This window comes from Tetrao urogallus (assembly GCF_951394365.1).
Source record: "Tetrao urogallus genome assembly, chromosome: 1".
Taxonomy (NCBI): Eukaryota; Metazoa; Chordata; class Aves; order Galliformes; family Phasianidae; genus Tetrao; species Tetrao urogallus.
In genome coordinates, this window is record NC_136813.1 from 138,201,585 (window position 1) to 138,225,405 (window position 23,821).

At 38.3% G+C, this 23,821-nt stretch overlaps 1 protein-coding gene across 1 annotated transcript in view; it reads right to left on the reverse strand.

Annotated features, from left to right (window-relative positions):
- Window positions 1-23,821, reverse strand: part of KIAA1549 — a gene marked incomplete at its 5' end in the record, with an annotated part of 133,315 nt that overhangs the window by 38,563 nt on the left and 70,931 nt on the right. Inside the window, 7 exons of the mRNA XM_079538211.1 lie at window positions 273-457; window positions 1,480-1,657; window positions 9,289-9,434; window positions 12,226-12,285; window positions 17,890-18,073; window positions 19,914-20,044; window positions 21,656-21,833. Coding sequence (XP_079394337.1) covers window positions 273-457; window positions 1,480-1,657; window positions 9,289-9,434; window positions 12,226-12,285; window positions 17,890-18,073; window positions 19,914-20,044; window positions 21,656-21,833 — 1,062 coding nt within the window. The remainder of the gene's footprint in view (window positions 1-272; window positions 458-1,479; window positions 1,658-9,288; window positions 9,435-12,225; window positions 12,286-17,889; window positions 18,074-19,913; window positions 20,045-21,655; window positions 21,834-23,821) is intronic.

The following is a 23,821-nucleotide window of genomic DNA, read 5'->3' on the forward strand; positions in this document are numbered from 1 at the left end:
ATAAAAAGGGTTCCTTTCAGCCTCAGTGCCTGCATTTCAGAAGAATGTATCTATCTAGCACAGTACCATACAGCTAAGAGAACAGATAAAGCCTTATGGAATTCTTGACTTAAGTACCACTTAACTTTTCTTCTTCTTTTCTTTTTAACCAGAAGGTGCTAAAATTGTGTTTCCAAATGTTATTTAAGGATAGTAGGTGTTCCCTAGACACCCACATTCATTTATGCTCAGAACACTCAACAGCCTCCTCCCAGCACAGCTTCCCCTTTTACCTTCTGTCGCTGCTGAATGTTGCTTATTGTGTCTGGCTGAAACTCCAGCTTGTCTGTTCGACAAAGTTTCCAATATAAAATAATAACAATCAGGAGCACCACAGCAACTGGGACTGCCACTCCAACAATAATCCATAGGTTGCTGTTCTGTGCCTCTGAGGCGGACTCCTTCAGCTTTTCCACAGCTGTGAAGTTAAAAGGAAGAGAGTAGTTTTATGTGGTTATATATTTTTAACTGAGGACACATCAAGGTTATGTATTTTTATGTTCTCATAAATGCTAGTTCAGGAATTTATCAGAAAGCAGCCGCACATCACAGGAAATGTCTTACACTTATCAGTTAACATATGTCATGCTCAGGAAGCAGCGATCAATAGTTCTGGTCTCTCTCCCAAATACTCTTGCTTAAATTACTCATGAAAATACATTTCTACCACACCACTCCATAACTCCAGACTGAGATGACAAAGTGAAACACACCCAGAAAAATGCCCTGTCACTAACATTAGAAGGGCTTTTCATTTAACTGTCTGTATCCTGTTTTGAGTAGTATTACCAGCAACCTCTTCTCTTTCATTATACACATTTTGTTACCTTCCCCATCAATAATCACAGTCAATTTGAAATCACTAAAACCCTCTTCCCCAGTGTGTATAGCTCCACATTTTTTACTGTTTTTTCCTTTCTCTGTTTCACCGTTGGTGTGTGACATCTTTTACTCTCCAAGAGAAAAAAACATAATCATACTGTAAAGCGTAATTAAATCAGTCTTGTATGGAAAAAGTAAACTGGAAGAACCAACAAAACTTTAGTTCGCTTTATTCTGCATAGCAGTTCTATGTGGGGCTAAAACCCCACAAACAGCAGTAATACATTTCTAGTCAAATTGACATGCTCTTAAAACAATGTTTTAAAGTTAAAAAACAGTATTTCTATGCAACTTCATCTTTATCATTTTTAATAGTAGCCATTCAGATAATAAATTTCGAGATTGAAGGAGTATATTATAATTCTTACATTTTATGTATTCAATAGCTCTTATGTCATCATGTGTCCATACATAAAATTACCATTTTCTTAGATAAAAACTGTTTAGTTTCTTCCCAATAAGAAAAAAAACAATTTTTTTGTGCTCTTTACACAACTGTATAATGTCACCCTTCCTGTTTCTCTCTACAGGCATTGGTGTAGATTGGATAGGGCTTACGCTGTGCAACAGTGCCATCAATGCGGTATCCAAGGATGATTGCAGCGCGCTGGATGTCTACTCGGTTCATCAGGTCTGAGCACTTCAAAGCACTGAATCTCTCTCCATCTTGATCCTCCACAAAATAGATCAGCTCCACGGGGTTATCAACACCATCTAACCGTGACACGTTCACAATCTGTAAAGTAATTGGAATGCTTTTACATTTTATGTTGTATTTATTTGGGGTTCCCATACATTTGGCCTTTCAGTCTTCCCCACTCTTTCCCCTTCCCTTCACAGGGTCCAGATACTTTTCTAAAAAACAGCATTTGGAACAGCTTTGCCAAGTCAGTATCCATATCTGTCTTAATTGACACTGTATGCAACCGCTGGTCCATCAGAAACACACCACATTGTGTTATGCTACACCAATGCAATTGTTGTAGAAGAAACACCTCTGTGATAACTAGAAATACGATGCTACACACACTATGTAACTGTTGGAAACTGCTACAGTTTGGAAACTGTCCATATCCCAGGGAACTCTAATGAGAAAACGATGCTCCAAAACACTGTATGCAGCAGAGACCGCATACACACAACTTAGTTCTCTCATCTGAGAAAAGCTTCAGTCGACATTGCACAAATGTAGACATACAAAGCCAATATTCAGAAATAATCACTTTCTTCCAAATAGATTCAGAATATTGTCACCTAACTGCTATACAAAAGATTTTAAGTCTTTCAGAGGGAGATGACATTGCTGAAACAATATGTCAAATTAAATAAGCACTATTTAAGTGCTTTGGGTCACGGAATACAGAAATTTGTGTTTTGTAACTGTAGGAGTTGGACTCGGTCCTTGGGTGTCCCTTCCAAGTCGAGATATTCTATGAGTCTATGAACTGAAACTCTGCAGGGCAGCGATCCCTCACACAGTACATTTTTTATGGCAAACTTGAAGAAGTTTCTATTCTTTTTTATTTTCCATTTGTTTCAGGACAACATACAGATCAGATCCAGTACTGAACAGAACTCTTCTACCCTAAAGATGCAAACACCATCCCACTCTGGTAGCCCCTATTGTCTTTGTAGCTTGTCAGGTAGTAGGAATATCTGGACAGATTTATTTCACTGCACTTTTCCACCTCTGAATATTTTTACTTCATTATTCATAATGCACACTTTTTTGTTCCAGTCTTTCTGAATGATAAGCATTTATACAGGCAAATATTCTGTTAGCTTCAAAAAGAACTTTTTGTTCTACCTAAACGAAAGAACTTGCACAGTCACCTTCATCCTCCACACAGCTCCCTCTGGTATCCACCTCTCTTTGGGAAGGAATTCATTTGATGCTGTGGGAAGCAATTCTTTCTGCCTTCTTCTAAAGATGTTAATAATCAAAAGAATGTGTGCTATGAAGAAGCCCTGTAGATACTATCTAGCCACCACGCATCTACATTGCAGATGAGGCAATTTTAAATTCCTACAAAATTAAATCTCATACATAATAATTCTTTTCTGTATCATCATTTATATTTAATAGTGATCACAACCTCGAACTGCTCCAAACTAATAGCAAAAGGTATTCCACTGTGCAAAACAGAGTTTGAAGAGATCTGGAAGAAAATGCCACAAAAGGGCAATACATTTAGTTTCCTTCTGAACTTTTCTTTACTATGAAGGCCAGAGTTAATATATTAGAATCTCAATAAACTTCTTGTTGGCTTAAAGTAAAGCCAATGCATAAAGGGTTGTACTTTCAAAGCTTGCAGTTCAAGTCAACTGAAATCAAAGAATAACGTTCAGCATTAGCCACATGTTGAGTAAGTTAAGAGAACATCTACAAATAGAGTAGAAAAATTAAGAAATTTATGAAACACAGCAAGACCTACTAGGAGGACTCATTAATCAATGTTGAATTTATTGTAACACTGTTCACTCTTCTGCTAATACGTAAGGGTATCAATAAATGAGGTTTCTTAACGTGGTTACTGGGCAGCTGTAAGGCTGAATCTGGTTTTACAGAAAGCAGATATATCATTAGTTAACAAATGCCAACAGCTTTGTATTTCTGCTTTCACCACAGCCTGGCCTTAATGCATGGAATGGTAGTGTTAAGTGGTATCTGATTTCAGCACGGATGAGAACTTTCTAACAGACACATAACTCAAAAGGGAGCTGAAGGAACAGAAGGGCCGCACATGATTAAAAAGCCAGTGGGGTCTCAATTTACTTTTGGGAAGCTTCTTTTTGTCACATGCAAATCTACAGAATCGGAGAAAACTAGAGATTCTTAAATTGAATCATCATTGATTTTATGGAGTTGTGCAGTACTCAGAAAGTATCATGCTTATGTATGTGTGCCATACACAAAGTAACAGCCAGAACCTCTGGTTGAATGGGTTAAGAAAGAAACTGCTCCAAAGTTGCCTTCAAAAAAGGACAGAGAAGAAGGATAACAGACCCTAGTGCAAGGTGTCTCATGCAAAACAAAATGCCTTTAATATTCCTCTCCTCTCCATGCTGAGCAATAGCGAAGGGTGACAGGGCTGTTTGGGGACAGAGGAAGGAGAAGCAGTTGGAGGTATTCTGGTACAGAACAGGGAACATGGGAATGAACATGAAGTTCAACAGAGAGCAGACATTCAGGTTGGCGCACATGAACTAAGTTCTTTGTTTTAAGATACATTTTCTGTGAAAGAACTCATTCTGAGTACAAAATTCTCTATGAGTGCTCACATCATACTGAGGAAAACTGCAGACTAAATTTCAAACCCAAGGGAGATGGTTATGGAGCTCTATTCTTAGAGAACTGATGGTTGAGCATGGTATTATTGAGGTGATGAGACAACTACACTTGTATGTACACTCACTGTGACAATATCAGAAAACTTCAGTTTTCTTAACTGTTACATTGATTCACTACAACTTCCTTTTTCTGACCTCTAAGTTTGCTACAACACAAACTGGTACACTAGATCTAAAGTATTTTTAAGTCTACTTTAAAAATCAATATAAACAGCCATTCTGCCCATTTTTACAGTTTCTGTATAGTAAGCTCTGTGCTTTTTTTTCCCCAGATAATCTCCATGCAGCTTCAGATTATTGTTTTTGTCTCATAGGTTAGAGTTGTCCCTCTGTGCTAAGAATGCAAGCAGAGATAGAAATGGCATTTTCCAGGCATTCAGAAATGTAGCTTGTGTGTAAGGAAGCATTTTACTTTTATAATTGGGCAATGAGGGAAGACATAGGGAGGGGTGAGATGCAAGGATTTCAACACAGAGAAGGAAAAAAAAAAAAAATAAAAGACTAATTCATTCAACTAAAATGTACAAAAATGATATAATCTTTGTTGGTACTAGACGTGCATTTAAACTCCAGAGAGTAAAGGCTTAATTGTGCTCATGTGCTAGTAAATTTAATTTAAAACATGTCTTCAAGAGACTATCATGGGTCAGTGAGGAGAGTTTCCTTGGCAACCAGGTCTAGTTCAGAAATGAAAACAGAGAAAATCCAGGTGTTGGACAAACTCACATGTGCAGAGCATGGCAGCAGACCCTGCTTACACTGCAGTGGGCAAATGGGGAATGAGATGATGTAGCCGGACACTGAATACAAGAGTTCCAGTGCTGCTCTGTGCAGAGGCTTCATCAGCCCATGAACTGGTTTGACTGGGAGCAGACTGGTTAACCTGAGGGTGCTCCTCTAGAAACTTCCAGGGGAACTGTCCCTGGGCTCTCATTGCCTGTATGGCTCTGGCCATCCACCCAACTCTGCGGCAAGTGGCCAACATGGCGCAAAGCGACTCAAACCATGAGATCAAGCAGCAACAGTTCCCACAGACTCCATCTGTAGATCCACACCGCCTGGAGAGACTTGACCTTCTCCCAGGCTATGTGCATGGGAGCGACATATATGCTGGTAGTAGGAAACCAAGAGAACGAACATCTGCTCTAATGTAAAACTCAACTTTTATGTTCCCTCATTATGTTCCCTCACACGTTATGACTGTACTGCCATCTAACCTGCTCTTTTCTTTACATCAGAACATTGCTCTTTTTTCACTTAGTAGGACCACCTTTTTACTTTCAGTTCAAGAGAACAAGCATGCTGAAATAAAGGAAAAATAAGTGTGTGTTAGCTCCTGGCATATTTTTAAACCAGTATTAAGCTCAGCAATTCTGCATGAATTCAATGACTTAAGAGTTATTATGATTAACACTTCATAACATATATCATGTGCTCTAGTCCGTGCGGGTGCAATGCAAACAGCATCAAGTCATGCACTTTGAATCTGCAGCAACAGCAGATCCATATTAAATATAAATTTATGACATGCTCTGTGAAACAGTAGCATGAACATTACACAGAAATCAATGAGACTATCTCAGGTTTAACAGCCAGGCATGAAACTTCAGAGATTTTTGTAAGTGATGGTTTTAGTTGTTGTTTTTAAATCCTGGAATGCCACTTATTAGTTGTACAGAGGAGGGCAAAACATGCTATTTGGGCATTCTAGGTAGTCTGATGCTCTCATACAAAGTGCACTCATTGAAAGATTAATTTTTAACATTCTTAGGTCAAAACACATACCTTTACAAATGAAATCTAAACCTCACAAGCTATCAATTAGTACTAGAAGGGAAACTAATACGCCTGCAGTAACATTCACAAATAATTGCTTCACCTTCTGACCCACAGTCTTGATTTTCCAAGGAGTTTAGAAATGTCACATTTCAATGTGCTATTAATATCTTCCACCTCTGGAAAAACAGGTCTACTGGCGCTCAACACAAGTGAAATGTGTGTCTAGTCTGTTGTGAATATATGCATGTCTTACTAATAGAAGTATCCAAAACACTAGCAGCTTCTAGTCATTATGTTCACTTTGTTGTGGCCTACTAATACAGCAGTTGCTGGTTGGTATACAAGAAACATAGATGGGAAAATCTGAATACAAAACACAAGGAATATAAATAGCTGTCCCTGAAGACTCAAACAGATGCATATACACAACACATTTCAGACACAGCTTATAAGCTTGGCTGCAAGGAACAGAATGAACAGCAGTAAAACCAAAAGGTTTATTGCAAGTGGCTACGGACCAGATATTCAACTGACAGGGAAGCATCCCTGATGAGCCCATCAACAGGTGCAGCACTTCAGCTGCACATGCCTTCACACCTGGAGTGATGCTGACATATCTACTACACTGAGCCTGGAAAAGGTTAACATGAGAGCAGCTCTGCATAGCAGAATCCTTGCATCACAGGAATACTTGTGTGGTCATGACCCCGTCTGTGAAATCTGCTGTCTTCTCAAACTTAGGCTCAGATTCCAGGTTCCCATCTGTAGTGCTGCAGCAATAACAGGCCAGCTTTACAGCACTGCAGCACACATGAAGCTCAGTTGCTCCAGCCAGTTCTAGCACTCATAAAAAGTAAGCAGCATGTCTGGCAGCTTTAAGCTTGGACCTTCAAACAAAGAGTAACAACCCAGGTGAAAAGGTTGTTACTTCCAGGAGAATTTAATATTAAAGCTGAACTATTCCTAACTATCTATATACATTATACAAGTTAAATCTTAGCCAATCTGTTTTGTTCTCTACAGAAACGCCATTTCAGCATGCATGTTCTCTGCTGCAGTCCTCACTGAAGTGTTTGAGATTCTCTCTGCAGAATATCCAGGTTAGAGCATGGTTTTGAGAGCTGGGCATGGGGGAGAAAAGCAACAAAAGGATTACTATAATATTTAGTTGTAACTGATAAAGTTGTGAGAGGTAACAGATACTTTCACCAATGCAAGGAAATAACACAGAGAGGAAGAAAACAGACTTTTCACTCATCTGCACACAGGTAAAAGCAAGTGCTCTGGAATATCCCCCCATTAGGCCTCACCTGGAAGCACATAGCTAAAATCTTATGAATAGACTTCAAAGGTTGATATTGTCTTTGGGATTCTTTCCCACATGTCTCCTGAGGACACCAACAAATGACTCAAAATCAAAGCCAGACAACACAGAAAAGTTTGTTCACTTTCTGGTTGTTAGGAAGTGGTCTCAGAGACAAAATAGAACAAAATGACTTCATAAGAAGGCCTTAAGCATTAGATAATTAATATGATTTACGCTTAGTAAGAGCTATTTGAGATACCTTAAACCAACAGCCTCCCTGGATGTCTTACCTACCATACTTCTGGATATTCTGCAAAAGTAAGCAAATAAGAAGCTGTAGAGCATGATCATACCTACCATTACTTGTGCAGAAAAAATGCCACATCAATCAGGTACCTAGCAGCGAGGATCACATGCTGCAAGCATATTATACATTGCTGTCCTTCTGCCTTCTCTTATCCACACCTCCTTTATTACAGCACTAACCACGCTGAGCAACGCTGGCCATGAGCGCCTGCAACAGCCTTGTGTTATGTGGGATGGGAGGATGTGCTGACCGCAACTAAGAGAATCCACCACTGCCTGAAGACAGCAGCTTGCAGACTCTTTGCACTAATTAAATGGCATAAATGAGCAGCAGCGCTGCTTGGGACACGAGCTGCAGAATCCAATTATAATAAGTAATACAGTGAGTCATAAGAAAAACACTGTTTTTTCCAAAATGTTCTCCTTTAGATGGAAAGGATTTGTGTGGTATCCTGTGCATGAGAAAATAAATGATTTGAGCTTTATTGACTAAAACAATAAAACTGTATTCTACATGTGCACATTTTATAGGCTCTGGTATCTTTGCTATCAACATAAGGATTACGTGTTTATTTTATATGCAAAGGAAGGACTGAGGCATAAAGAACAAAGTGCAGCAAGAGGTGTTGGGGATATGAGATTCAAAGTAGACATCTATTAACAGCAATTCAAAGCTGCATGAAATAAAAATAAAAATAAAATCAATTACTGAAACAGATGTTTCTAAGACAGAAAAACAGAAGTAAGAAAATTCTAACATATGGAGATTTAACTGCTAGCTAAAACTGTAGGGTCAGGTTAAATAAAGACAGAAAATCTGAACTGTGAGATGGGCATACGTGAGGTAAGCCAACTGTCAACGACTTAGCTAGAAAAAATAAACTTTAAGATCATCATCCATGAGAAAGCATTGTGACATTCAGCTTGATGAATGGACTAGAATGCATGTGAAAATTTACAAATTAAAATTAAGTACCCATGTCTTCGCGGACATTATGTCAATAATTCCAACTTAAACAAAACTGTAATGAAGCACTGGTATTTAGAAGCTGTCATATGTGCAAAATTAGACATAATTTATCAGCCTTACTTAAAACCCCCTCCTGCAACCAGGAATGCTATGACAAATGGGAAGTTAAGAGCCCAAATTTACTGCTCTGCTACTGCATCAAGCAACACATGATTTTATTTCATATTTCTAAACCTTCACAAAAACAACAGAGACCTGCAAAGTAGCTGTTCCAGCAAAGTACATTTTTGACTCAGATGACCACTCTATCTCCTTTTCTAGGCATCTCCTGTAAGTCAGACAAGACAGCCAGTTCTTTAAAAAAGATGACAGTAAAATCATTTTCAGTATGTTTTTTCAAAAGTCAACAGAATTTTTTAGTAGCCAGTTAAAACACTCGGTTGTTTCCATTTGTTACTTTCAGTTTAAAATACAATGAGGTAGCCAGAAGACCCATATTTCAAGTACAGAACACAAGCATCATCAACTAGCTAAACTAGTCAATTGCAATACATGCACGTGAAATATCTTTTCTCAACTCAAAGCCTAGGTATTATGAACTTATTCAATGATTTATTCCCCTTTATTTCTTCCTCTGACTTTGAGCTCTGAATACCTGCACAATGTTGCTGCCTGCAAAACTGGCTCGTCTCCATATCCGCCCTCTGGCCAAAGCCTCGTTTAACAGGTGAGCTAGCTTCCGCTCCATCTCAGCCTGAAACACTTCCTCCTGAATTCGCTGGTCGACGACACCCAAGAGAACTACATTGCAGAGAAAGTAACCCAAGAACACAATTGAATTAGTGAAAGTTTTCAGCGCCTTTTCTGCAACTTCAATTACAAGCGTTGAGTCACTCTGTGACATCTTAAGGACAATTCAAGAGCAGCAGTATTCTTAGGGGAATACCGTGAAGTTCAGCTGGTGGTTACACATTAGAAAAGGAAGGGTTTCGATCAGGAAAGCTTAAAAGAAATAAATTTTAAAAATAAAATAAAATAGGGCAGAGGGCACTTCTGGAATCTCAGCTGTCTAGGCAGACCCAGAATACTGAAGAAACAACTTAAATTCTAAAAGAGCATGAACATATGAGCATTAAGTGAATTAATCAAACACAAACAAAAGAAAACATTCAGTTAAATTGCTTGCTGCAACTAACTGCCATCAAAATTTCGTGTTTAGAAGTGAGGCAAGGTGAGAGATAGGCAGGGCAAAGGTTCAGAAACAAGAAAAAAAAATGGACCACATGAATGACACTGTGTATTCCAAGTGTGTCTTCCCTAGATAAGATACAGACTACCAACTATGCAAATCACAGCATAAAAAAAAGGTTAGTAGCCCTCCCAATTTCGTTCCCTAGCCCCAGGTAATCCAGGTCATTGCGGCAGTTGATGCTGAGAAAAATACCTGAGGAACACTGCACAGCAAACAACAAAAAACTGTGAATCTTTGTCATCAAGATGGCATTCCAGTAAAAGAAAGGTATGGTTAATGCAGCAACAGTCATTTGAATGATCTAATCGAACAATCTTAAAGGATAATAAACTGACTCATCACTGACTGTAGCAAAATAATGCAGTTTTCCTTCCTGAGGCTCTCCCACTAACATGGTTTATTTGTTAAAATGTCCCTGTTCCGTTGAAGCTTTTCATGTTTATTTATTTATAATAAAAAGGCATTCAATCAGATAAAATCTAATAATTACAATTTTAGGTTTTTTTTTTTTAATTTTAAAACAATTATCAAAACAACTTGTTCCATTTAAATTTTTTCACTGCATATGTTGGAAAAAAAGGAATTACTTTCAGGATTTCTCAGAGATCAACAGCACGTCTGCTAAATTCAATCACAGACATTGTATCTCAAAATAAAATAGCAAAATTAATAGAAAGTGGCCAAGGGCTATTATATACAGCAAGTAGAATGTCTTTCTTGCTTATATACTGAATTTGAGTATCAATGAATTACGCTTAATAGCATGAATTATATTATATAACCAAGAGGGACAACCACAGAAAACACTGCATCTGCCAATGTCTTATGACCACTGGGATATTTTAGAGTACCCATGCACTTAGGTCTTGGCAATCTAATATTAATCTACTATTAAAAAAAAGCTTATATTTAGCAAGCATAAATTCAATAATCTCCCTTTTTCATTAGTCATACTATCTATCTAGAAGAAGCTATCAAATAATGAAAAAAGTCATTAACACAGAATGATTTTGCCATTAGAATCTAATATACTAACTTAAAGGACTAACTAAGCCAAAGCATACTAGCTCTTCCAAGGATACTTGCAAGAACTGAGATTGCAAAAAATTCCCCTGCATCAAAGAAAGGTGCTGTAACTGGCTTTTACAATCTTATATCTTACATATATTATGTAAGATACCTTATATATGTCTTATTATATGTTACATATATATATTAGGGAAGGAGAAAAAGAAGAAAAAAAAAAGTTGTGTGAGACACACATGTTGATTCTGAGCTGGAAGAACTTTTTTTAAATTTTATTTTATTTTTTTATTGCAGTGTGTAAGGAAACTTCCAACAAGAACTGATAATGCAGATTTCTAAGCAGGAGATGGTATGGCTATCTTAACCACACTGACAAAAAAAGCTAACATAAATGTTAAAGAGAGGATGATATTGGATGTGGGATACATATGAGTAGTTGCTCTCCTGTTACTGTACATAATCTGAAATAGTTCAGTTTTCTTCAGAAATACAAACTACGTGGACTTCAGCAGTTGGCTTCCTGTTTAAAAAGTGAACTGGTCACTTGTGAGAGGAGACAGGGATCCCTGAAAAAAAATCGCTATGTTTATACTACTTCTGGTAAAGTATGGATGCAAAGATAGTGGGAAGACAAAAGTGTATCCAGAAGGACATCTTCACTTGAACAGCAAGGTTGCTAGGCAAAGCCTGGCCACTGGTTAGGCTTTCTGTGTTGAAGAAGTAGGTAGGATCTCTGCGCTTGCGGGTAAATTCAATATCCTTTGATCATCTAAAAGTGACAGTTCAACCATATCAGTTAATTACAGAATAAAACACTCAGCAGACTTGGGTAGGAGGGGTTTGAATGAATCAGAAGAGATCAATGAAACGTGATGAAACAGTTTCTCGCAGCCAGAATATATCTATTTTTATTCTGTTTTATTCCTGGCATGTTTTCATATTAAGTGCCGCAGAAAGTTTTCGTTTTTCCTTTAAAAAACTGAATATCTTAAAGTCAATTGAGAGCATGCAGAGTAGACAGTTCATGTCTGACAGCATAAGCTGTCTTGCTAAGAAGAAACTGCTTTATAGCCAAAAACTTTGGTGTGAATTATTGAGGAATTGCAGAAGTTCATTCTAAACTCAGGAATTACATTTCTCAGATGTTGCAGTTCATCACGTCTGTCGTTTTTAGAATAGATTCTGCTCAGGCGTTAACGCCTTGCAAATGTGCAGCACCCCCAAGTTGTCAATATTTATTTACATATTTATATGTATGCTAGTTATCCTACTAACAAAAATAACTGCACTTTTACTCACAAGAACTGTACATACCTGTTCTCACCCAGGAAGATTTCATCAGCTGAGACACATTAAGCTTAGGATAATGAAAGGCTGAGGGAAAAAGAGAATGAAGGAAAAACAACAGTTAGAATGCTATTCTCAGTAACAGATTAAAAAAAAAAAAGAAGTTACTTCATAGTTTATGCTGTCAGTAAGCATCTTCTTTACACGGACGTATTACAACTCCCGGGGCTGTGCAGACGCAATGGTAAAGCAAGTGCTCTGGATGTACGCTACCTGGTTCACCTCTGAACAAAAAGAAGCTAACGGGTGCAGTCAGATTTATTACCTGAAAAATTTCAAGCTGCTGTACTGAGGTCATTGCTCCTACAAGCTTAAGAGTAAAACTCACTGTGAATTCTTTTCCTTACTGAGCTAGCTGCAGGATGAGACTTTTGCTCAAAGGGCAATGAAGCAATTCACAACTGTTTGGGAACAAAACTATGACCCTCTGTGAGGCAAAAATGACACGGTAATATTAAATGTAAAGCAGAAAATTAAATAGATCTGATTTGAGTTCTAGATTTGTGTAGAGGGAAAAATTTTAAATGTATCACATTGGTAAATTACTTACAAAAATCATGTATGAATGCATGTAGAAGCATCGCTGTGAACAAATCTCAAGGATTATCTATGTGTGTGGCTTGATGGCCCCAAGATTTTTGTATAAAGCTGTGCTACAGGAAGAAATACAGTGAAGTGAATAAAGTCAATTTCCAATGATTTCAGTAAGAATAAGATTTTTCCCAAGGTTTCCACTGGAGAGCAGTAAAGACATGTTGGGAAACAAGTGGAGATGGGGGTTGGGCCATCTGTTTCCTCAAGGGATGTTTTAAGCTTCACTATGGCAATACGAAAGAGGAAGGGTCATAACTTTCTCAAAATATTTAATCCAGATGCAGTTTACTAAGCATTATACAAAGGTTAAAAACGACCTGATCCATGCTAACACAATTTAAAACAAAGTTGTACTGTTGTCTTCTGTTCTAGGTAAAGATTGCCACTACTGCATGCTCTAGAGAAGCAGAAAATTACCAGTTTTCTAATTTAATCATGCCATAATTGCTAGAGCAGCTGACATGTGTCAGCATATCTAAAAATGATTCCTTTGCCCCTTAAAAAGCTTACCATTTTTTTTTTACTTATGCGAAGAAACCACCAGTTAAACCGTCTCTTTTATTCGCACAGAATTCAATGAAAACATGGTTATTCCACTTTATTTCAATAACAGCACGACCAGAGGTACACTGTGACTTACTGTTCAGAAGGGTATCAGAATACAGTCCTTTATTCTCAACACGGAGCATCAGTACTCCATACACCGATAAGGATGCATCACATTTCCAAAACTCTCAGACACACAAATAGCACCCCACAGTCCATTTAATTTAACACATTTATTTTTGGCACACTGCTACACGGTTCTTCTGAGTGTAGCTTATATTTGCTCTGTAGTTATATCTGCTCTGGTCACGCCAATTGTTTATTTTAATTTAGAGATACAACCTGAACAAAAAGCGTAAATGAAACCACATCTGTGTTTTTGTAAGCGTGGAAAGAGCAAGATAAGAAAATCAAAAAGCCTCCAACGGCCACAAAACTTTGAACTGCTAACAGATGTGGGTTTTTTTCTTCTTTTTAAAACAAAATTGTGCTTTGCCTCAATACTTAAAGCGCTCTTCATGCTTTTTCTAATTAGTACTTGAAAACGATTTAATTCATGCAAATTACTGGATGACTATTCACTTAAACTTTTCATGGAATTAATGAAATTTAAAAATAAACTGATGAGAGAAAATCTTGGGATTGAAAAGAAGGATGTGCCACAATCACTGGCAGCTAAGGCTGGGTTCTAAAACCTGGAAAAGAGTGCATGAAATGAAGGACACTTCAGACAGTGCTCTCAAGTCGAAAAATCCAGACTCCAGATCCTATACCACTGGTCATTGAAGTACCTCACCACACATGGCCCAGTTCTGAGCTCAGCTGGAGTCTCAGCACTGCAGTGTGATCATATTTGCAAGATACCTAATTCCCCTGGAACTAATGGCTAAAACCAGTGCAGAATCAGGGGAAAGTGGGAAAGACAGTTGCTAGTTAGATTATGGTTGGTCTGCTAATGATTACTGAAGCATTAATGAGGTACAGATTAGCATCACTGGAAGATTCCATGACACAGTCCTGAAGCACCACACCATGTAATGGCATTGATTCCATGCTTACTGAAAAGGCAAACGGTCACTTAGTCACCCAGAAATCTTTCAATAGCTGTTTGAAGCACTCTACTCCAGCAATATGGCCTTCGCCAGGTGCTCTGGTATGGATATGACTGACTTTATACCAAGACATGTGGGATCATGCATGCTGAAACAGATACCATATTGATTGCTCTTATTTATAATCAATGGAGGAACATCAAGATAAAGTAGGGAGGGAATGAAGGACTTAGTATGAGAGGTCATGGAGACACTGCGATGCAGGCAGTATTAAAATACTGTATCTGATCCAGAACCCCCTCTGATGAAAACTGCCAAAATATTGTGCAGTCCTTGGATTATATCACACCATTTCATCTTATCCTATTAGCCTCGCAACATCTCCAAAGTAACTGAAATAGATGCTACCCACCCAAGTGCTAGTTACGGCACTGAAGAACAGCCCCAAGGCAACTCTCTATTTTTAGCGATAATAAAAACAAAGTAATTTATTTGGGTAGGCTCACAAAGGATAATATTCCTCTTCTAGTCCACAGATAGCCCTTGTTTCCCTGTCCTCAGAAATCTTGCAGCCATAAACTGGAAAAAAAGTGGAAAAAAAAAAAGACGTATTGCACAGGGACAACCTACGTAGTTCATAACAGTGTATATTAATTACATGAAAAACTCAGACTGAGTGCAAAAGGCAGCGTCAAGTGAACAAGAAGCAGGGAGCAAATAGAACCTTCAAACAAGGCTCATATTTGGGACATTGTAGGCAATGTCTCACTTGCCTTACCAATGCTGAGTCACGGTGATAGTGCACAAGTAGCTTGTCCTTAGTGTGGATCAGTGCAAACCCCCTGGCTGCTCAGCTCACCTACAGATCAGGTTTTTTGCTTTGTATGAAGATTAGAAAACTTATGATATTCTATATATAGCACCAAGAGGAAAAAAATTCACTGCCAGGAGTATTAACTGTTACCAGGCCCAACACTTAAGACATAAATGCAATAGAACCGTATGGCAAGGAACATTTCATATTCACATACCTATATACCTTCCAAAATCTCTCCCAAAGACCTATGTTGAAAAGCGGATGGTTGGTGAATAATTTGCAAAGAGCAAAGTAGCTATATGTCAAAGCAAGATCTTCACAATACCTTGCCTGCTACAACTGCTCTGCAGACCAAGGAACAACATGAAAATAGAGTTCAAGGCCCAGAAATCCAAAGCATTTAGGTGCTGGACTGCCAAAGCAGCTCTGAGGATCTGGCCTTTTGTCACCCTCAGACTGCTCAATAAGAAGTATCAAAAAGGATCTATCCAACATTGCTGCGCCTTCGGACATGATTTCTGGCTCTGAAGATCTAAAATCCTTTGGCTGAAAACACAAGAGTGCAAAAAGAAAAAAATATGCAGAAATAGCTATGAAGAGCTGAGTAATGATGCCTCACTTGCAAAAGTATATGAATGACTTCCATTGTTGTCCATGCTAACAGACTTATAGTCCTCAACAAGCTGAGAAACCGTGTTCTCACTTTGCTGACTTATCAAATGGCACTATGCCTGGTGTTCCACCATGGTGAATCCAAAACTGCTGAAACACTACAGAAACCAAACCACAGAAGTATAAATCAAATTGAGCTGTACTGCAGTGTGCTACATCAACTGTAAGTTAGAGTTTTCTAGTGATGTGCAAGTCAAATACTGCAATATTCTTGTCGCCCAGGGAAGTGGTGGAGTTCTCATCCCTGGAAATATACGTGTATGTGGCACTAAGGGACATGGTTTAGTGATGGGACTCAGTAGATCAGGTTGGTGGTTGGACTTGATGACTCTGTGGAGTGCTAAAGGCACTAGCCTGCAAAAGTAGCATTTGACTTCCTCACTCAATCTGCTTCACACAGCCTTCTCTTTGATGTGTGAGCTGTTATAAAGCTCCACCGGCACTGTCAAGGAATCGTAGTCACTGGCCAAGCACTAAAAGCATGCAAATAATACTGGGAGAATTCCTGCTCTGAGCACTAAATAAATTACTCATACATTTCTTAATTATTGTCAGGAAAAAAGAGTGGGGAAAGCATAAAAATAAAAAATGAGGAGAACAGTTCATACACATGTTTAATAGGAATAGTTTTCCCTCATTACCAGCCTCTTTTTTTAGGATGTACTGATGTTGGTAAAAAATTATGTTATCAAACTGCACTGTAGGACCCATCACACAAAATGAAAGGCAGGATTCTCAGCAAGGGGCCACCTCCAAATTCACTACGAATATCTTTCCAGAATATGAGAACAAAACAAAAAACTTTAGGATCAGATGCTTGTACACCACAGAAAAAAATACCCAAGCCACTAAAAATAATACCAGAGAGAGTAAAAGTAATAAGCTCCAGGGCAAAAGTGAAAAAAAAATAAAAAATAAAAATCAGTGCATAGTGACAAGAAATTTCTTTCAAGCAATCAAGTTAATTTGAATTGAATGAGAGGTAAAGATCACAGCCCACGATCTGAGAAGTTCTGTGGCCTCATAAGGAACCAAAGAAATGCTTGCTATCCAGAGACAAGGATTCTGCAGGCTTTTTGTTTGGCTCAATTAAATACTGCTGCTACTGCAAAGGTATATTCTGTGTGAAATCAAATGAAGGCAGAATTGTTAAAAAGAAACAAGAAGAGCAATACAAATAATAGGTTATGGGAGCAGAGGGAACAAAATTTTAAAAAAAAAGTTAAAACAAAAGGATTGAAAAATTGAATATCACCTACCACTAGGACTGATTTTCCACCATACAGTGGACAGCATAGAATCACTGTGTCAGGTGCTATAAGACTATATGGCCCATAAAAAGTATCTTGGATAACTAAAAATCTGCTTTGAAAAGCACAGTGAGATAGGAGAAACCAGGAATTAATGGGCTGTATTAACATTAATAGGTGCCACCAGGAAAGGCAGTACTGTTCTCTCATGATCTTACTTATGTTCGTGAGTCACTGCTGACAAGAACAATCCATTACTGTACAGGGATTATTGTTCAAATGAGAAACTTAGCTTATTTATAAGACTGAAGTCACTTGTAAAATATAACCAAATACAAGTTGTCAAGAGTGAATGTCAAGGCAACTCTGCTACACAAGCAGTTCCCATTAATCTAAGTTCAGGACGACCATGGATTGAATTAAAAAAAAGACTTACAATACAAGTAGCAAACAGGAAGCGAGAGAGAGAGTTAAAAGATAACACCTTTAAGAAAACAGACAGAAGTAAAGGACAATGACAACAGCAACAAGTTGCTGTAATACGGATACACACCATTTGAGCAGAGAATTACAGATCTGCTTGACAGAATTCATGATACAAGTCAGATACCTAAAAATATTTCTAAAACAATTTAGAGAGGAAAAAATACTAAAAAAAAAAAAAAAAAGGTATTTTGCAGCCTTGGCCACAAGTACTCACGTTCAGCAATTTGCTGCACAGGAAAACCCAGATAGAAGCTGAATTCCACCATGGACAAGTTTCTTAACTGTTCACTGACTTCTGACCCATTTAGAAAACCGTATCTATCTCGAATGGCAAAAATGATGCTCACAGGGCCCTGACGAAATGCAGCTCCAGGCCTACTCAGAGTTATATTCAGTATCTGAAAAGACAAGATTGGAATAGTGTCAGCAAAATCAAATCACTGGCATTTCTATCCTTCACTTGATAGATTTTTTTTTCCTAAAATGAGGGGGAGTATTTTACATCAAAGCAGACGAAAAATGCTAGACAAATATCAAAGTGCATGGGACAGACAGGAAGACAACACGACAAAGGCAAATCATGAAAACTGATGTTCTTTTGGTCAAAACCTACTGCACCATGCATACCCAGACTCCTAAACTGTTAGAAATTTCATTTTGCCACCTAAACAAAACTATGTTTGACAGCAACTATGTCAATATAGACAAGCCTATTCTAAAGAGTAATAAACCATTTAAAAAGGAAAATTGCTAAGTTGATAGTCCAAGAAACTGTCTTCATTCTATCCAGTTATATTGCTTCTCTGAGTTGGACAGCTCTGAGTATATCGCTATGCACTTGATCTATACGTAGTAGATAGTATTTTATATGCTATAAAGTTTATGTATTATCTTCTGCTATAACTTTGTAATACCACAGATACACATTTATGGTGCACATAGAACAATATTATGTATTTATTTGTTTATTTATTTGTATTAATTTGGGGACTACAGCAAAACTAGGATAAATTTAAGAAATCAGAAAGAGGGATTTGATCTCTTGAGTTACTGACTTTCCAGGAGGTTTTAAACTCTGTCATGTAAGTCAGTATCCAATGCATACTCAATACATTTTACATGTGAATTTCCAGTAGTAGTTGCCACAGACAACATACAATACTGAAAGTATTTCCATAACTCAGAAATAACTAGAATATTTGATCCCATAATGATACTACGCATACAAATTCTGTATTTCCTAATAGGATCTCCCGAGTGGCAATGAGAAAACCTGAGGAAGACATAAAAAGTGTCTTCCAACAAAAACAAACTGACTGCACTCAATTCTGTAATAACGAAAAACAATGAGAATGAGGTTGATAAGGGTTAGGGCAAATTTATGTGAAAGACTTATGTGACCAGCATAAGCCTGTTTATCTTAGAATGGCTTAAGTTGGAGGTAACCTTGAACACTATGTAGTTCCAAACCATCTGCTGTGGACAAGGCGGCCACTTACCAGCAGAGGCTGCTCAGGGCCCCATTCAACCTGGCTTTGAACATCTCCAGGGATGGGGCACCCACAGCTTCTCTGCGCAGCTTCTGTCAGTGCCTCACCACCCTCTGTGTAGAGAATTTCTTCCTAACATCCAACTTAAATCTCCACTCTTTTAGTTCAGACTCTTGTTCTATCACTATTAGGCCATGTAAAAAGTTGGTCCCCCTCCCCCTTATAAACAGCCCCCTGAACATCCTCATGGCCCTTCTCTGGATCCACTCCAGCAGCTCCATTTCATTCTTGTGCTAGGGGCTCCAAGCCTGCATGTAGCACTACAGGTGGGGCTTCACAAGGGCAAAGCAGAGGGGGATAATCCCCTGCCATCCCTCTTTTGATTTAGCCCAGGATGCAGTTGGCCTTCTGGACTGCAAGTGTACACTGCTGGCTCATGTCCAGCTTTTCATCGACCAGGACCCCTATGACCTTCTCTGCAGGGCTGTTCACATTCCTGTTATTTTCATTAACTCTTATTGATACAAATCATCATCTACTTGGATCATCCTTTCAAGAAGTCTGAAACCAGTGATACATGCCAGATTATTTTGCAGAGAAAAGTTCTGACTTTCTGGTGAAGCCTCGCAATTCTACATGATCTAGATAAGAAGGGGTAGCCTGTGGACACCTACTGGTTGAGTTAAGCACAGGACAACCAAAGGCAAAGAGAAAAAGGGACAGATACAAAACATACTTATCTTTTTACCTGCACAGTGAAGTTGTAGAATTCCTGGTGTTGTTTGCTCACCTCCATGAATGCCATTGTTAGTCCCTTCTCAATGCGCTGACTGAAGTTGCAGAACCCAATATCCATGTTTCGAGGCACAAACTGAAGTACTGAAGGTAAAGACTACACATTATTTCTACAGCCAAGTACTTCCGTGAGTGCGAATAAAATGAGCAAGAGAATCCTCATTCCATAGGACTATCACTTTTTCATGGAATTCAGGACATATTCTATGAAAACCTGGATGAAAATACACATTTTGTGCCGGTGCAGGAAATTTTCTGCTCATAATAATCTGTTACAGCAGTAATTAGATTATTCAGATACTGCTGACAAAATACTTACTGTTTCCTCCTGTAAGCTGAAAGCTACATATAAACTGGCTAATTTCACAAGACTTGAGTGCTGAATAAGCCACACTGAAATCCTTCGTATTCAACAGTTCAATTAAAATCTTAAGGAAAATAACAATAAATTTCTTTTTAGCCTGAAATCTAATAGTTAGCATGTCTAAATCACACTGGATCCATTAATATAAGTTATTAACAGCCTAAGTTTCAAAATACCTAACTAGCAGCCATTCTTATAAATCATTGTAGATATACCTTAACGTCTTTGACAGAAGAATGAGAACAGGAGAGAAAGAGAAATGTGAGCAGGCGCACAGATCTCTGTCTATCTGCACATTTATCTGCACATTTCCTGATGTATTCTTACCCAAAGAAATGCTATCATCAAGTTACAGACCCTAATAGCACTTTACACAAAGGTCATGATGAGGAAATGTAGCTATCGCCCATTTGTTTAACCATGCTAAGTAGTGGAAAAAGACATTGCATTCATACAAAGAATTTCTGTCTTAAGTAACAGATACTAACAGAGCAGAAAGAGCACATGAAACATACCTGAATAAAAGCACCTGTGTTTGACATTCATGTACTCTCTGCCCATATACTCAATCCCCATCACTTTCTCATCACTCAGTCAACCAATCAGGCTGCTTTTTTTGTTATGCAAATACTGCCTGAAGAAGATTTTAAATGACACCACTGATTCTCAAAAGCCATTACATGGTTAATATGTTACTTTAGATTATTAGTATTCATGGACTTGACATACAACATGCTGCTGCCATACAACATCCATGTAAAGCTGAATAATAGACAAGCCATCCTCTTGCTCTTCAATTCTCACCATGAGAATTACAGAAAGTATAATTTAAGGTAAAAATGATTCCAAACATGACTCAAGCAGTACAAAGTAGCTGCATTGTGATCTTATGAACAAATGGAAACATTTTTCTCCTCTTGCCTTTGCAAAATGTTGTATAGATCAGGGTATCGACAGGAAAAGGGGCATTGAAAACAGACTCACTTTTCAACACAAGAATACTGCTAACACTTAAAGCAATACAAAGAATGCAAACAACTTTCATTCCCTTCAGCAGTGAACTATCAACTGAAATATGAAACAAGGTATAGAGGATATGCATTTTGCAATGTGCCAACCTTTCCTGAAAAAATCATGAAATGACAGGCTTAATTGTTAATTAAAATTTACCACAGATGCTACAAGTATTTTAATAACAAATAAATGCTCACAGCAGTGGAACACAATTTCCACTCGAGCTCGCTTGCTTAATCACGAGACTCTCCACAAGTGAAGAGGTATGAATCAGTATGAAGCTACACCTTCTCTGCTCTGTGTCAGGAAGAACTCACCCGTCTGAACGTGGAATCTGTTATCCGGCACAGTGAAAGAAGGATGCAGGGAGAGGATCAGCGGGGCCTCACCACGGAGAAGACTGCTGTTCACAAGCACGTTTATGACAGCTATTGCCGTGTAAACAAAAGGGCCTGATGTCACCAAGAAAGCAAACTTTGGGGAGATTTTATACACCTACCGAAAGAAAAAGAAATTAAAAAAGAAAAAAATTCAATAAGAAATTTGGCAGCAACATTTTAGACATCCCAGACATTTTAGACATAGTCCCCGGCATTTCTAAGCTTAAACCTCCGTAGGTAGGAAACTGCAATCTTTATTTTACAAAGAGCAGGAGCACACAGGACTCGCAACCTCTCCTCCTGTGCAAGGCATGCAACCCTGCACCAGATACATAACTGCAATCTCCTCAGCACACCACATCTACCTCAGCTCTTCTCCATTTACTGTTGCACAGCAGCACTGCACCTTGTCTGCATTCCCCAGGAGTGCATGAGAGTTCCCGTACAAATTGCTGTTTATTACTGAACCATTTGCACAGCTTTCACATTTCAGATCCATGTTGCATAGCAAATGCATTCTATAATATTCACATGTGATGTGTAAGGAGCAAAATACACATAACCTGTGTTTTATGGATATATTTCCCCCACACACGTATTCTGGAGAATATCTCTCGGCACGGTTACAATTACAATTTTCCTCTTCCATTGCATTGCGTGACTTTGAGACTTCTCAAAAACCCTGAGGAGCATTAGACATCATGCAAAAAAAATGAAATTGAAAGCTAAATATGAGCCTAGGCAAATGTTTCCATGCAGATGCTTTTATTACGTTATTATTCTGTCACCTAAGTAAAAACAAACTGAAGGCTTTTATTTATTCAAACAAATTGCAATGCATTCTCTCCCTATGGGAATCTCTCTCAGTATCAAGGACACTTATTTTTCCCATTTCCCAGCATTTTTTTTCCTATTTCTTTTATTTTGCCCCCCCTCCCCCTCCCAGCCCTTTGCTTTATTTGCTCAAGGCAGTCACACAGAAGTATTTTGGGATATCCAACATGATGGCCTCGCAAATAAATAATCTAAACCAGAGACTTGAGGGGTGCTATAAAGGTGCACTTCTTAGATGAAGAGATGCTGGCATCTGGCAGGCTTTGAGCGGGTGAAGGGGTTTTTCAGATAGTCCAGCTTAAAGACACGCCTTATGAAAAAGCACTCTGCTACTTAAATTGTAACTCACAGCTCAGTGATGGGATTTCTGCAACACTGAAACACAATGGTAACTGCAGCCCTTTCCTGCCTCTAGAAACACGATGCATTTCAAAGAGCTAACACTCACCAAAAGCAGCTACCTAAGCAACAGAATAAAAGCTTGTATCTTGCTCATTATTCTTTCCTTCTTAGTCCACAAATATATGCAGCATCCTGCTTTTATAAATGGATTTAGGCCCACAGAACACAAATTTGTTTGATATGAGTAATATGCACAGCTCTTCTCGGTTTCCCTTATCTGAAATTTTATCCTTTTATCTCAGGATGAAATGACCTCTGCAGCTTCAGTTTGTCAAACAGAAAACAGCAGTTGTAACAGGTAAGACATACAAAGAGAAAGTTGTCCATTACTCGCAAAAGAGATTGCTTAAAAGAGCAAAAAAAAAAAAAAGAAAGAATTACAAATCTTACTAACAATTTGCTGGTGATTTTCTGAAGCCATATACGCTGAGGAAGAGTGGCTTAGAAGAGCCAGCGCATTGTAATAGGCTATAGTTAGGTACTGAAGACAAGAAAGCAAGCTTCTGATAACCAGCTCAGCTGCATGCGCCTCTGACTTGTTCCAGTGTGCCACAGATGCAGTGAAAGCAGCCTATACTAGGAACTCCCCTGAAATTTTTCATTGACATTTTCACCTGAACTCACACTTTTCTTCTGCACTTTACTGCAGCAAAAGAGCAAAAGTAATGTCACAGTAATGGAAATTTAAAAGAACTTTTTAAACTCTCATTTTCAGGTAGGTGGATCAGAACCAGTGTAGGTCAAACAATAACTATTTCTACTGGAGATACTTCAGGGTTGTCTTAAGTTCAATCTCAGCAACTTAATTCAGATGCCAGAAATAATACAGCCATGTTAGCACGATGATGACTACAAGGTAATTCACAG